At 38.9% G+C, this 15,982-nt stretch overlaps 1 protein-coding gene across 4 annotated transcripts in view; it reads right to left on the reverse strand.

Annotated features, from left to right (window-relative positions):
• The window catches only part of LOC139161325 (ABC-type organic anion transporter ABCA8-like), a 95,349-nt gene that overhangs the window by 28,462 nt on the left and 50,905 nt on the right, over positions 1 to 15,982 (reverse strand). For all 4 annotated transcript variants that reach the window (XR_011558093.1, XM_070740304.1, XM_070740303.1 and 1 more), the window contains 4 exons: positions 10,371 to 10,484; positions 4,975 to 5,151; positions 2,868 to 2,981; positions 1,701 to 1,826 (listed from right to left, as the gene is read on the reverse strand). Coding sequence is in view for 3 of the 4 variants with exons in the window: in XM_070740304.1 (XP_070596405.1) it covers positions 1,701 to 1,826; positions 2,868 to 2,981; positions 4,975 to 5,151; positions 10,371 to 10,484 (531 nt within the window). In the remaining variant the exon portion in view is untranslated. The remainder of the gene's footprint in view (positions 1 to 1,700; positions 1,827 to 2,867; positions 2,982 to 4,974; positions 5,152 to 10,370; positions 10,485 to 15,982) is intronic.

Genomic DNA, 15,982 nt, shown 5'->3' on the forward strand with positions numbered 1-15,982 from the left:
ATGAAAAAAAAAATGTTTTGAACACTTGGAGTCCTCCGGGTCATATGTGACCCAGAGTAAAAAAGGTTGGTTCTGAGAAAAGCCTGCCCCCCTGGCTGTGTGCAATTATTTCAATTTATAGATAGATTAGCCTGCAAAATCCTTTTTTTTTTCATTTCATTTTTCATTTGTTTATGATCACGGATGTTCAAATTAGTGTAGTAGTGAAAAAAGTATTCATAAAAACCATTCCAGTAGCTAGAACCAACCTTTTTATACTTCAGGTCTAAAAGGATCCGGAGGAGCACAAGTGTATAATGTTTGTGAACATCATTTTTTCTCATTTCAATTTTCATTTCATCATGTTCAGAATGTTCAAATTGGCCAATGCCAAAGATGGTCAAAAGGTTCCGATTTTGCAGGCTAATCAAGATAAAAATGAACAAAATTACACAAAAATGGGGGGGGGTGAGCTTTTATAACCAAAATAAACAAATAAGCATTAGTTTTTCCACTTTAATTTTCATTTCATTGTGTTCAGAAATGTTCAATTTAGTATAATAGTGAAAAAAGTATTCAGAAAAAACATTCTAGTAACTAGAACCAACCTTTTTTTACTCCAGGTCACATATGACCTGGAGGACTCCAAGTGTTAAAAACATTTTTTTTTTCATTTCATTATGTTCAGAAATGTTCAAATTAGTATGCCAATGCCAAAGATGGTCACAAAATTCTGATTTGGCAGGCTATTCTATCTATAAATTGAAAAAAGTGCAGCTGTGGGGGGAGGCCCTTTTCTGAGCAAAATAAACAAATAAGCATTATTTTTCTTCACTTCAATTTTCATTTCATTGTGTTCAGAAATGTTCGAATTAGTATACTAGTGAAAAAAGTACTCAAAAAGACCATTCCAGTAGCTAGAACCAACCTTTTTATACTCCGGGTCTAAAAGGACCTGGAGGGTAACAAGTGTATAGTAAATTGGAGGAGAATACCAGGATTAAAATAGATGAAGCTGTTAATAATTTAAGATTCTTTTGTGAGGGAAGTGGAGAGGTAGCTTTGTTTTGTAAAGCCAGTTTCCTCCAGCCATTGAACAGATCCAAAATCCAACCAACTTTCAAGTATTATGTGTCTATGGAGTCTGGGTGAATCTGGCTATTATTAGTTCAAAGAAGAACCTGTGGGGGGGTTGATATTTTGGGGATTGATAAAACTTTAGTAGAACTTAGAACTAAGACTGGGACTTGAGATGTTTGGTCAGATAGGGTGCAAATCTCCCATCTCTGTTATACTAAGATTGACCCATTCTTTTGGGCTTTCCAGCCCATTCTCTACATAGACTTAAGCAAATGGGCTTATGACTGAAGTTGACACCCATTTAAGCTTGAGGTAGGATTACAATATTGCTTTGTCTAACTGTCCACTACCCTGCATCCAATGAGGCAAAAGGAAACCAACTGACACAGAGCTCCCAAAAAGAAAGAAAGAAAAAAGCTTTTGCTAGAATTCAATTTAAAGGAAAAAATAATTAGTTAAATTTTAGTTTTGGGAAGAGACAGTCCTGCTCTTGAGAAATTATTGGTGAAGTTCTGTTTCCTGAGAAAAATTCAGAGAACTTTTTTTTACCCAATTATTGTATTTCCTGTACAAATTGAGTGGATAAAAAACTGTTTCTGCTCAGATCTAGTTTTCATAGGAGGCTATGATATTGCACTTACAAATGTAAAATTCATTATAAAAACTGAAACTGGAAACATAGGAAGAAAAAAACTTAAGAGGTGACTTGTGTAGTGCTCTAAAATTGACGCTGTCAGCAAATATACTGTGGAGAAAAACAGCATGACCTAAAATGAAAGGAAAATATTTTAATACTTTTTCACAAATGAAGTCACTTTACCAAATTTTCTTTTCTATAACCTCCGCCTTGACTTGACACATTATATGGTGATTTCAATTAAACTACTGTAGCTTTTCCATTTCATCATTGCTATCCATAAGTCAGAGACTAATTTTCTTCTAGTGTTTCCCTTTTTTTTTTGCTTCTATAAGTTACAGAATCTTTCAAGACTGATTATGCTTTTTCTGCCCTCTTGCTACACCCCAAAGAAACAGAGTGGAGCCAGCCTGAGTCTCTTCTTAATACTATCTCTCTTCCTAGAACGTGTTTGCTCCAAGGCTATTTCTCTGTCTGTCTAGCGCTTCCCTGGCTGCTCCTCAGCCCATTGGTGCCCCGTGCACCGCGGTGATGTCACTGTGGTTCCGGTGATGATGCGGGGCCGCAGGCCCCGCCCCCAAAAATGGCGGCCTCCTTCCCCACCCACGCTGCAAACACCGCCGGCCTGGTAAGAGGCCAATGGCCCTAACCATCATACACCAAACAGCAAAAATTCTGTCCCACAAAACCAATTTGTCTCCAGGGGTGGGCTACTACCCGGATTGGGGGGGGGGGAACACAGTGGGGTAGCAAAAATGGAGCCTCACCCCAGAGCACCCAATTTGCACTGAAAGATGTTGAAAGAAAGTGCAGTGCGTCCTGCATAAGCCACGCCCACAATGTGGTAGTAAAAATTTTGGTAGCCCTTCACTGTCTCCCTCGGAAACAGTGACTGCAGCTACATGCCTGGTACATGGCAGGAAGTGGCAACAGAATGGTGCAATGCGTAGCCTTCTTTTAAAGCCCCAATGCAGATCATACAAGTCCACTTTTGAAAGACAGATTCCACCTTCTAATTGGTTCTCCCAACTGGAGCCTTTCTAGCCAGCAGTGTGACCATGTAACCTTGAAGGCCACATAGTTGTCAACCAAGAATACATCAAGCTGCCTCCAACCATCCCCTTGCTAAGAAGCGGCCCCTGGCATATGGATACATTGGGCACATACTTACTAAAATAGAGGTGACCGACCAAAAACTGGCAGTATGCTTTGTTTTGCGAAATATGAAGGCGATGATGTAAAGGAATAAAACAATTGACATGCTGTAACCGATGAAAAATGCCACCTACACAGAAGAAAGCTTTGTATTAACAATTGGCTAAAAAAAAGCAAAAATATTTATTCCATTTTAATAGCTCATAGAGATGTTTTTTTAAATTCTCTTCAATCATTTATTTATGGGATTAATCTGGCGCTCAACTCCAATTGGACTCTGTTTGAGTCTTGCCTGGACAAGCCCCTACAGTTTTCTTGGCAAGGTTTTTCAGAAGTGCTTTACCGTTTCCTTCTGAGAGCTGAAAGTGTCGGACACAAGGCCATCTAGCTGGTTTTGCCTAAAACAGTACTAGAACTCAGAATCTCCCGGTTTCCAGCCTGGTATCTTAAACATTATACCAAACTGTCTCTTTTACAATAATTTCATACAATGCTTTACATATAAAGAACTTATTTACCAAGTTGACATAGAAAGTATTTTTGTTGAGTGAAAGTAATTCATTGTAAATCAATTAGTAACTATTTATGTGTACACTGCAAAGTCAGAGAAAACCCACACCCTAGAAAGAAAATCTTTGCAGCGTGAAGGAAAAGAAGAGTAGCAAAAGATTTTAGGAAATGCTACTGTAAATTGAGACTCCATTACACTACACTATTTTGAATCAATGTATTTCCTTTTATTTCTATGCCTAATACCTGGCAATATTTTTTTCCAAAGTTCTATATTCCTTACTATTTTTTCCTCATTATATGAGATGAATCAGTAAGAATGTTATACCACATCGACCAATTCAATTTACTTTTGCTTTCCTTACAGGTAGTACTCAATATACAATCACCAATTTAACAATGGCCTCAGAAAAGGTGACATGATCCATCCTCAAAGTTATGACCCTCACCCCACCCCCATCAGTCCTGTGATTGCAATTTAGATGTTTGACAATCAATTCAAATTTACAATGGTTGCTTTCTCCCTGCATGATTTGGAACCTTCTCAGCCAGCTTCTGACAAGCAAAGTCAATTGGGAAACCAGATTCACTTAATCACCATGTGACTTATTTAACAATCAGGGTATAATGCTTGGGAAATTGGGTCCTGTCATGTGAGGTCTCTCCTACTGACTGCATTGCTTAGCGGCCAAAATTCCAGTCCTGATTGTGATCTTGTGTTGAGGACTACTACTGTACTTAACTTTCTTGCTGGTGGTAGGGAGTTTGAGCAAAGCTATGGCCATGGGTATAAATGAATACTTTTGTGGTAGTGGAGGGTCCAGGGAAACCCCCTCCCCTGAATCCTCTGATTGTTTTAGTCAGCCTGTACATTAGTGGAAACAACCAGTTTCTTAATTAACTTTGTTTATTTCCAAGATATTTCCAAATCTAAGTTTGCATTTGGCTTCACTTATGGTTACCAACCCTCCAAACCCCGCCGGCCATTAACCACCACTGTCTTCTAGAGGTGATGAACTGGTTTACCTGCTGATTTATTGCTAGTTCAGGGTTGGGAAGTGGCTTTTTCAGACTGTTGGTGATTAAAGATACATTCCTGCTATTCAAAGTTTGTGAAATGAACTACAAGTATACCTGCCACTGAGCCTCAAATTTCTGTTGCTAAGTGAGAACTTTTTGAAGTGAGTTTTGGCTCACTTTACGAACTATTTTGCCACAGTTGTTAGGTGAAACACTGCAGTTATTAAACTAGTGACACAGTGGTTAAATTAATCCGAGTTCCCCATTGATTTTGCTTATCAGGAGGTTGCAAAAGGTGATCCCATGGATACTGGAACCATAAATATTAATCGGTTGCCAAGCATCCACATTTTGATCATATGACCATGGGGATGCTGCAGGGATTGTAAAGTGTGAAAAATGGTCATAAGTCACTTTTTTTCATTACCACTGTAACTTTGTTAGTTGAGGACTACCTGTATTCCAATTATTATAAAAGGATCATTGTCATTAAAAATTGCCATTATTATAAAAGGGTCACTGTCGTTAAAAATTGCAAATGTGAAAGCTGACTAAAAAAACACACACGTTAAAAATGAAGGAAATTCAATTACCAAGCAGAAAATCAAGCGGGGTATAAGCTGAGGATTTACACCTCCTATTTTTAAAAACCATGGCCAAAAAACTAAAAGAAGTAGAATGCAATGCAAGGGCATGTCCACCAGAGCTTGTCCACACCAGTAGGCAGAAGGAAAAAGTCCTGCAATCCGCAGCTGGGAGCGAGTTCTTATCTAGAGAAAAAAGGGAATGAAATTACCAAATAATGATTGAACTATTTAATTAAAGGTTGCATAAGTTCAATTCACGAATGTGACAGACATAAATACAATACTACTTTTTCCTTCCCTCCCACTACTTTCATCAGTATGTTGATACATCACAACAAAGCCTAACCGCTTTTCAAGGCCAACAAACCTGGAAAATGAAAGTTTTGTAGGCCACTACTACTTAAAGTTGTAGTAAACATGTCTTACAAGTCTGAATGCCCCTCCTTCCTCTCTCATTTCTTTCTATTTACAAATATTGTCATACCAAGACACTTAGTTACTTATATCCATTGTTTAATATTATAGAAGAAAGGTTAAATTTTATCCTAGTAAAGCTCGCTCTTGCTTAGGGCAAAACCCAAAAAAGGCTGACTCCTAGTAGATATTTTTTTCTAGATATAATCATAGCCTGTGTGGAATGAGTTGACACCTTCATTAAACATCAGCAGCAGTAGCCAAGCTCTTAAGAGAAAGACTTGTTGCAGTGTGTAGATTCCCTTCAGACCTTTACTTTGGATCTGATGACAGATGACTGTTTTTCCCAAAAAATTGCACTTAGAGGAAAAGGAGGATGGAGGACAAAAACACTATTTCTGACATTATTACTGGTTTTACTTATGAATTGACCTTTCTGGATAAACTTGTTCCTTTAATACACTTTTAGATATAAGCTCCTTTTTATAGTCTCAAGTCCTCTAAAATCTTGTTACAACAATTATATCTTTTCTTTTTTACATTGTGCATTGTTTCTCAATGTAAGATTTAATTTCTTTCAGTGTTGCATCACTCTTCAATTTAATAGTCATGTTATGACCGCCACTGTTCCACGTAATAAGCGCGCGCTCGCCCATGCAAGCAATGGGAAATCTTAGTGCAGCACTTTCAAAGTGCTGCACAGTCATGCCTTGCCGCCTGTCGCAGTCTGGCTCCTCCCCGCTCTGCCCCTGTTGAGCGCAGCACTTTCCAAATGCCACGCGCAGTCATGCCTCCCTGCCCATCTTGATCAGCGGCAGTGGTGGAAGGAAATGGTTGCCCAGGAAGAAGCGTGTTGCGGTGAAAGAGAGAGAGAGACACAGGAAGGTTTTTCTTTTTTTTTCTTTTAAGGGCAACATGGAAAGAAGGGAAATGCTGTGTGTGGTGGGTGCGCTCAGGGATCGAGGTGTAAGCATAGGTGGGCGGGCGACCCACCCTGGGTCTTCCCGGGGATCTCGCTGCATCTGAGCAAGCCACTCACACTTCTGGAGGGAGGCGTGGGAAGAGGTAGGCTGAGTGAATAATGTAGATCAGCAGTGGCAGAGTCTGCCTCCCCAGCAGGCAGAGACATTTTTTGGGGGGGAGGGGCTGGCCCCCTCTGCTCCCTCCTCTCGGCAGCAGTCAAACACCATCCAGCAGGGAAAGCTTACAAAAGCGCAGATCCCTCTTCCTCGGTTCCCCTCTATGTCCCCTTTCTTCTTCTTCTTCTTCTTCCTCCTCCTCCTCCCTTCTGCTGGATGATGATTGACCAGCACCAAGAGGAGGGTGGTGGAGGGGGCCAGCCCCTCCCTGAAGAAAATGGCTCTTTGCCTGTCAGGGAGGCGGACTCTGCCACTGCCATCACATCTGCAGCCCCTACCGGAAGAAAGTCTGCCTCTTCCCGTGCCTCCCTCCGGGTCCTGCAGTTGCTGCTTCTGGATTACAACTAGAGAAAGAAAAAGGGAGAGAAAAGAGAGAGAAAAACAGAAATGAAAGTGAGAGAAATGAGAGCAAAAAAGGAGGAGAAATAAATGAGAGAGACAAGGGGGTGAGAGAGGGAGAAGTACACAGAAATGAGAGAGATCTGGAGGGAAAGAATGGGAGAGATGGAAAAGAGGGAAAAGAGAGAGAGAAGTGGAGAGAAAGAAAGAAAAGGGGAAAAGAGGGAGGGAAAGAGAGAATTGGAGAGGAAGGAAGGAGGGAGGGAAGAAGGGAAGGAAGGAAGGAGAAATGAAATGAATGGACTGACAGAGGAAGGAAAGACTTTGGGGTAGGGTGGGGTTTAATTTTTTTAATTTTTCTCTTGACATACATTCAAACCATGCAGTGTACCATCTAATTTTCCGTGAATAAAATGCTGTATTTTTAGTAGCTAATATCAATCATCAAATAAGTTTTTGCAAAAGTTTTTTTCTAATTTTGTCATCCAGTTACATACATTTTCTTTTAAATAAATTCCCTCTTTAATATTCCTTCAAAAAGTACAACACCAATTATATTTCTAAATTATTAACCTTTATGCCAAAGTGCTTTCTTTTTTCTTTATACATTTTTCTATAAACCAAGAAAACCTTGTATGAGGTTTCAGATCAGATGTTAACAAAAGAAAATTTAAAACAAAACATAAACATATATGAATTTCAGACTTCTTCCCCACCCCCAAATAGTGCATTTACCTAATCCCAAATTTAAACATTATTTCAGCCCAACTAACATTTAGCCAATTATTTCTTACTTAATTATTAATCTTAAATTTCAGTCAATTTGAGAAAAGAAATAAAGAAAAAAATTCTAAATATTCTCTATTTTCAATCAATTAAAAATCATTAACATCATTAATCTTCCCAATAATTCTAAATTCAATTCCATTTATGCATTAATCCCAATCAGTATCACCTACTACATGTCTTATTATAATCAATACTTCTAACTTTATTAAAACAGATTGGCAATTCCTAAATTCATATATCTAAATAGAAAAAATAATTAAAGTTTAAAAAGAGCAAACAAAACAATACACCAAGCTTAATCAACCCTTCTCAAACTCCAATTTCTTTAATCTGAACAGAATTTTGAACCGAACCCTTTTATTTTTTATTTTTTTTGTATCCCTTTTAATCCCCTTTTCCATTTTATTCTTTCTATTCTTCCTTCTAGGAGGGAAGGACTTTGTTAGAAAAATAAAAGGGTTATTGGGTCAAACTTTGGACACTTGACAACATAGTTCCCTCTAAGCTGAGCAGTGAGCTATGGATCACTTAAAAATCTTCATCAACTCAGAGTTTTTCAAACCTGCCCAGAAGCCGAGAGGGAAAGAGTGAGAGGGAAGGAGAGAGAGAGGAAGAGAGGAAGAGAGAGAAACAGATAGAAAAAAGAGAGGAAGGAAAAGAGAAAGAAAAAGAATGGGAGTAAGGAAGAGAGAAAGAAAATCAAAATCTAGTTTGAAACTAGCTCAACTATTTAAGTGGCATTTTGATATTGATAGAGTTGCCCTATTATGAGCTCACTGTTATAGACACACAAATTCTCTGAGGCAAAACAGGGTGGGTTTTTTGTTTGTTTGTTTGTTTGTTTGTTTGTTTATTTATTTATTTATTTATTTATTTATTATTTCTGTGCCGCCCAGTCCCGAAGGGACTGCCGCTCAGACACTATACTTTTCCGCCCACCCCCCCAAAAAATTAGAGGGAACACTGCTTGACAACTGGTCCGTAGTTATGATGGTGGCAATGTCCCAGGGTTATGTGAACATCTTTTGGGATCTTCTGACAAGCAACTGCAGGGATTCACTTAAGGACTGTGGCACGAAAGGTGTTGACCCCCTTTTGTGACCGTATCACAAGCAAAGACAATGGAGGGGGGGAAAGCCAGATTCACTTAACAACCAGGTTTCTAACTGATCCATGACCAGGCATGAAAATGTGCCACTCAGACATTATATTTTTCCGCCCACACTGAAAAAAATTAGAGGGAATATTGATGACCGCCTTCTGCCACATAGCTCCCAGAGAACGATAAGGGCCCACAGGGTTGGCCTTCTCTGGTTCCCATTGGCTAGACAGTGTCATCTGGCAGGGCTGTGTGGGAGGGCCTTCTCTGTGGCAGACTGGTTCTCTGGAACCAGCTAGCTCTGGAAGTCCATACTGGCCCACCCTGCTAGACTTCTGGAAAGTTCTGAAAACCTGGCTCTGCGGCAGGCCTGGGGCCTTTGAGCAATGGTACCACCTAAATTTAGTTGAAAAAGATGTGAATGACTTTTATTTTATCTAAGGTTTTATACTGTTTTTATAGTGTTTTTAGATGTTGTACACTGCCTAGAGTCCAGAAGGAGTTTGGCGGCATATAAATTAAATTAAATTTAAATTTAATGAATAAATAAATAAAAGAAAGAAGAAAAGAAAGAAAGAAAGAAAGAAAGAAAGAAAGGGCAAAGGACAAAGGACATGTGCAGCAAAACCTTCACACTTGCCTCAAATATCCAGTTGCATTGGCATGATAATGTCACTATTTGCATATCATCAATTTGCCATAATCATGGTATGATAATGAAATTCTGGAAGAGCATTCTCTCAGAAATACATATGGCTTTTTCCCTTCAAATGTTCTGGAAGTCATTCAGGACCAGACTCTCTTCCCATGCCTGGGTTTAACATTTTTTGGCACCCCTCGTGATTTTCCTCAGGCATTATTTATGTAGTTTTAAACTTTTGAAATTATGTATGTGTTATTTGAAATATTTTAAGCTGCCCAAAGAGTTGTTTTTGTTTTGTTTTTTGGAGTTTGGGCAACCTTGAAATCCAATTTTTTTTTTTTAATAATACATTTGTATTAGATAACATCAGCACAAAGTCAAGAAAATTTCAATGATATTTTAAAAACCATGTCACGGTTCCAAATAGCATCCAAAATTAAATCAGAGTCCAAGGCATAGTATACCTCAAAGTTCCAATTTATTAACAGAGCTATGTTGGCACATCTATGAGAAACCCAAATCTAAAGCTATGAAGATTTCTTTACACAGTTTAAACTTCATTCCATTGTTCCCACACCCACAAGTTCATCACATTGACCAGTCGTCTTCTGCCAATGTGTCCATTACTCCCATCAGCTTCTGGACAGATACTGAACAAAGGATGACCTTGAGAATCTAGAAAGAATTTGTTATGGCTACATCTCTACATTCCTCATGCAACAGCCCCTGCCAAGTTCCCACAGCAGGAATACGTTCCGAAGCATAAAGTGTGGCAGGCCAAAGTCTCCAAGTCAACGATGGCTTCATAGCTATAATGATCAATGAGAGATAAAATCTGAATACAGATACTGTCCACCTGTGGCAGTTGACAGAACCTTTTAACTCCCTTCTGCTGTCGTTTGCAGATGCCACATGGAAGTACAATATAGGCACATCTTCAAAAAACTTTGAAGAAATCAACGAAATATAATTATTTTACCATGTAATCTTGATTGCTTCGCATTGCAAATTGTGCTGGAAAAGCAGGTAACAAAACTATCGCCGCAACCATGTAAATTTTCATAAAGATCCAGAAGACAATATTGAAATCATCCTGAGGAATAAATTAAAGTATGTTTTAATTCCATTGTGATAAAATGTCCTAATATAATAGTTATTAATTATCTAGTCAGTAAGCTTAGAAACAACAAAGAGAGGGGTGGCATACAAATCTAATAAATAATAATAATAATAATAATAATAATAATAATAATAATAATAATAATAATATGTACTTATTTTCTTTAAAATAAGTACAACCACAGCTGGAGGATCTTGACTTTCTAACTCTGACCTTTGGCCTCCCTGCTGCTCAGTTGCATGTTGCACCTTTTGATTATTGATTATGTAGTACTTTGGTGCATTCATTACAACCCCCCGGGGAAGGGGTGGGTGGGTTAGGATCGGTGACCTCGAGGGCAGGGAAATGGGGAGGTCAAGAAGAGAAGAAGGAAGGATAGAAGAGAAGACGTAATGGGAGAACCTGGGCTTTCCAAGTTGAAATGCATGTGGACTCGGAGCTGCTTGAGGAGCACAGGGAGATCTTGACTTGGCTTGTTGCCTCTTCTGCCTCCTCGCCAGCCAGGATGGCTAGAATCCTTGCTGCATGTTGGGGGCTTCTCAGGCTGCTGAGGTGGGTGGGGGGGAGGAATGGACATAGCTCCTGCATCTCCCCCCCCTCCACAGCAGCCCAAGAAGCCCCGAAAATGTGCTCTTTTTTGCAATCCAGAGGGGCTTCTGACAGGTAACCAGAAGTGTATTTATCCGAACTTTTGCTTGAGTGATTTTTAAAAATCTACCAAGCTGTGTGCATGTGCGGGGCAGTGCGGGGTGGGGTGCACATATGCGGGGGACGGAAGGGGTGTGGGCGCATGCTAGCACCCCCCCCCCCTTTTTGGCATGAGAACCAAAAATGGTTAGCCATCACTGCTCTGTGCTGTAGATGAGTCCTTTTTTTCTTCTGGAACTGCTGAGACTTTTTATTTATGATGAAACTCTTTAATTTCACATCATATGGACAGACTTAATCATAGATTCAACTGGGAAACTGTGACCATCCTACACCAAGTCAAATTCTCTCTCTCTCTCTCTCTCTCTCTGTGTGTGTGTGTGTGTGTGTGTGTGTGTGTGTATACTAGTGTCCCTTAATTTTCAAATTCAGCAAAACACACACACACACACACACATATATATTCGTAGATTTTCATGGGTACAGGTATGACGGTCTTGGTATATTCGGGTTTCTTCCCGTGTAGGATTTAGAAATTTCTGGTGACGTTTCGACGAGGTCCCACTCGTCATCTTCAGGCTGGTGCTTCTGTCCTTGTTCTAGGGTGAACACAGCGAGACCTGAGCTGCCTTCCTTCTATAAATACTGGTGGCTGGGTGTGGTTTGATGGCTCAGCAATTGCCTGCTGTGTAGAAACTTCCTGGTGAGTCAGTGGGGTAACACCTGGGGTCGTTGATTTAACTGAGGTATGCTGATTAGTTAATTATTGAGGATTAGGGGTGATATCCTGAGTAGGTGGAGCTTGCAGGCTACTTGGTTGTTTTGCAATGTGTGTCCTGAGTCTGGTTTCAGTTTCTATGGCTGGGATACGTTTTTTAATGAGGGCTGGTTTCCAGGTGTCTGGTAGGCAAAATATGAACAAGCGGGATGATACGCCTATATACCAAACCCGAATATACCAAGACCGTCATACCTGTACCCGTGAAAATCTATGAAAACAAATATATACATACATATATATATATATATATATATATATATATATATATATATATATATATATATATATATGACGGTCTTGGAATATTTGGGTTTCTTCCCGTGTAGGATTTGGAAATTTCTGGCGATGTTTCGATGAGGTCACACTCATCATCTTCTGGCTGGTGTTTCTGTCCTTGTTCTAAGGCGAACACTGTGAGACCTAAGCTGCCTTCCTTCTATAAATACTGGTGGCTGGGTGTGGTTTGATGGCTCAGCAATTGCCTGCTGTGTAGAAACTTCCTGCTGAGTCAGTGGGGAAACATCTGGGGTCATTGATGTAGCTGAAGTATGCTGATTAGTTAATGGTTGTTGATTAGGCGTGATATCCTGAGTAGTTGGAGCTTGCAGGCTACTTGATTGTTTTGCAATATGTGTTCTGAGTCTAGTTTCTGTTTTTATGGCTGGGTTACATTTGAGGGATGGTTTCCAGATGTCTGGTAGGTGGGAGGTATCATCGAAACGTCGCCAGAAATTTCCAAATCCTACACGGGAAGAAACCCGAATATACCAAGACTGTCATACCTGTACCCGTGAAAATCTACGAATATATATATATTTGTTTTCATAGATTTTCATGGGTATATGTATGTAGATTGTTCTGAGTTCGGGTTTTGCCCTGTGTAATATTTTGCATGTCTATGCGACGTTTCGGTGAAATCACATTCACCATCATCAGGCTGAAGTTTTAAGCTTCGTGTTGCTGTAAATATGGAATATATATTTGTTTTCGTAGATTTTCACGGGTATATGTATGTAAATTACTTTCCAAAACAGAAAATTTATACAGAAGAATTACTAGAGAAGCTATAGAGATTGAGAAACGCCCCCTATGCATGAATAAAAGAGATGATACGTCCCGCCTACCAGAGATTTGGAAACCAGCCTTAAACAAAAAAACATATCAGAATAATCACCATATCAATCTTTCAAGTAAGTGTGATTCCACCAACCAATCAAATCACTAAAACATAGTCACCCAATCTATTTGCTACATTCAAACCAAATCTCCACCCCCAACACTATATATAAGGAAGAAATGGCAGTTACAAACATTCCATATTTACAGCAACACGAAGCTTAAAACTTCAGCCTGATGATGGTGAATGTGATTTCACCGAAACGTCGCATAGACATGCTATATATATATATATATATATATATATATATATATATATATATATATATATGTAGATTGTTCTGAGTTCAGGTTTTGCCCTGTGTAATTTTGCATGCAAAATATTACACAGGGCAAAACCCGAACTCAGAACAATCTACATACATATACCCGTGAAAATCTACGAAAACAAATATATATATATATATATATATATATATATATATATATATATATATATATATATATATATATGTGTGTGTGTGTGTGTGTGTGTGTGTGTGTGTGTGTGTGTGTGTGTGTAGATTGTTCTGAGTTCGGGTTTTGCCCTGTGTAATATTTTGCATGTTTATGCGACGTTTCGGCGAAATCACATTCACCATCATCAGGCTGAAGTTTCCAAGCTTCGTGCTGTTGTAAAATGGAATGTTTGCAACTGTCATTTCTTCCTAATATATAGTGTGGGGGTGGAGATTTGGTTTGAATGTATATATATATATATACACATATATACATACATACATACACACACACACACACACACATTTATACATACACACACGGAGAGATGTATGTATGTATGTATATGTATATGTATACAGCAAAAAAGAAATGCCTGGAAAAAAACAACCAAACTCAGAGAACACAAGAGACCCTGCATTTCAACCCAGAGCTACAAATATTAGAAACAGAAACACAGAAGCCTGGTGGCAGAAAAAGATCTCATGATCCATCTAGTCTTCTCTTATACTATTTTTTGTAATTTATCTTAGGATGGATATATGTTTATCCCAGGCATGTTTAAATTCAGTTACTGTGGATTTACTAACCATGTCTGCTGGAAGTTTGTTCATATTCTCCTTTATTGGTAAAAGAATTTTCTATTTGGGGTGCAAATGATTTCAGTGATGCTTCTTGACTATTTTTCATTGTGGCAATTGTACAAGAACTGAGTGGGAACCATGCTTATGATGGTTGAAGAAGTTGTGCTTGCCAAAAAATTTCAAATCTCAGAACTCAGATGTAGTATTCTGCAAAGCCCACAATGTAGCAACAGCATTTAATAGCCAGAGAGCAAACAAGTACTGATGAATATAGATGTAGTTCTTGATGATAAGGAGCAAACTAATAACGAAAATAATGTTCTTCGGGTAATGTGCACAAATGCTCAAAGCTTGAGCAACAAGCTCTGTGAATTAATGGCCATAATATCTAGAGATAATTTGGACCTGGTTGCCATAACTGAGACATGGTTTAAGGATTCTAATGAATGGGAAATATCCATACCAGGATATACACTGTATAGGAAGGATAGAATAGAGAGAAGGGGAGGTGGAGTAGCCATTTATATTAAAGAAAGTCTAAAAACAACACTAATTCAAAATACGTGTCAAGATCTAGAGACTCTCTGGATTTGCATGCAAAATAAAGAAGGTTCTGTCATTAGAATTGGGGTGATCTATAGGCCTCCAGGGCAATCCGAGGAATATGACAACAAGATGGTGGATGAAATTACCCAAATGGCAGTAAAGGGAGATATTGTGGTTATGGGTGATTTCAACATGCCTGATGTTGACTGGAATATCCCCAGTGCCCTTACATGCAAAAGTAAGAATATAGTAGAGGCCTTTACAGGAGCAGCTCTGGCACAGCTGGTTAAGACACCAACTAGAGGGGAGAATATTCTAGATTTAGTTTTTACGAATGGGAATTGGGTTTCAGATGTCAAGGTGGGAGAAAATTTAGGTTGCAGTGACCATCTATGTTTGTGGTTTGATGTAAAAACTCATTGTGAGCAATCCTATAATGCAACCAAAGTATTGGATTTCAGAAAAACAAATTTTAATGCAATGGGAGAATATTTAGATAATGAATTAAAGGGGAAGGATAAAATGGCAGGAGCGAGCATCCAGTGGACTGTATTAAAAAAGGCCATCTTAAAAGCCACTGGACTGTATGTAAGACAAATAACTAAAGGTAAAAGGAAGAAGAAACTGCTATGGTTTAGCAATGATGTAAGGGCTATAGTCAATGAAAAAAAGGCTGCCTATAGGAGGTATAAAGAGTCTGGAAGTATAGCTGATAGGGAGGTATATAAAATGAGACAGAAGGAGGCGAAACAGATAATATATGCTGCTAAAGCCTCAAAAGAGGAAGAAATTGCCAAATCTGTAAAGAAGGGGGATAAAACCTTCTTCAGATATATTAATGATAAGAAGAAGAAAAACTGCGGCATCACGAAGCTTAGTACCGGGAATAATACATGCATTAATGGGAATAAGGAGATCGCTGACCATTTCAATAGCTACTTCTGTTCAGTTTTCTCAAAAGACACATTACAAAATAATACTATAGAGGGATATAGCATTGCTTCCAGCTGTACAGATTCAGCTCCAGTGATCTTAGAAGCCGATGTCTTAGAAGAACTTGAACGATTAAAGATAAATAAGGCAATGGGTCCAGATGGCATCCACCCCAGAGTTCTTAAAGAACTCAGATCTGTCATTACTACCCCCCTGACTGATTTGTTTAACCAATCCTTGTTAACAGGAGAAGTTCCTGAGGATTGGAGAATGGCCAGTGTTGTGCCTATTCACAAGAAGGGCAGTAGAGAAGAAGCTGGTAACTACAGGCCAGTTAGCTTGACATCAGTTGTAGTTAAAATGAT

This window comes from Erythrolamprus reginae, chromosome 2, assembly GCF_031021105.1.
Source record: "Erythrolamprus reginae isolate rEryReg1 chromosome 2, rEryReg1.hap1, whole genome shotgun sequence".
NCBI lineage: Eukaryota > Metazoa > Chordata > Lepidosauria > Squamata > Dipsadidae > Erythrolamprus > Erythrolamprus reginae.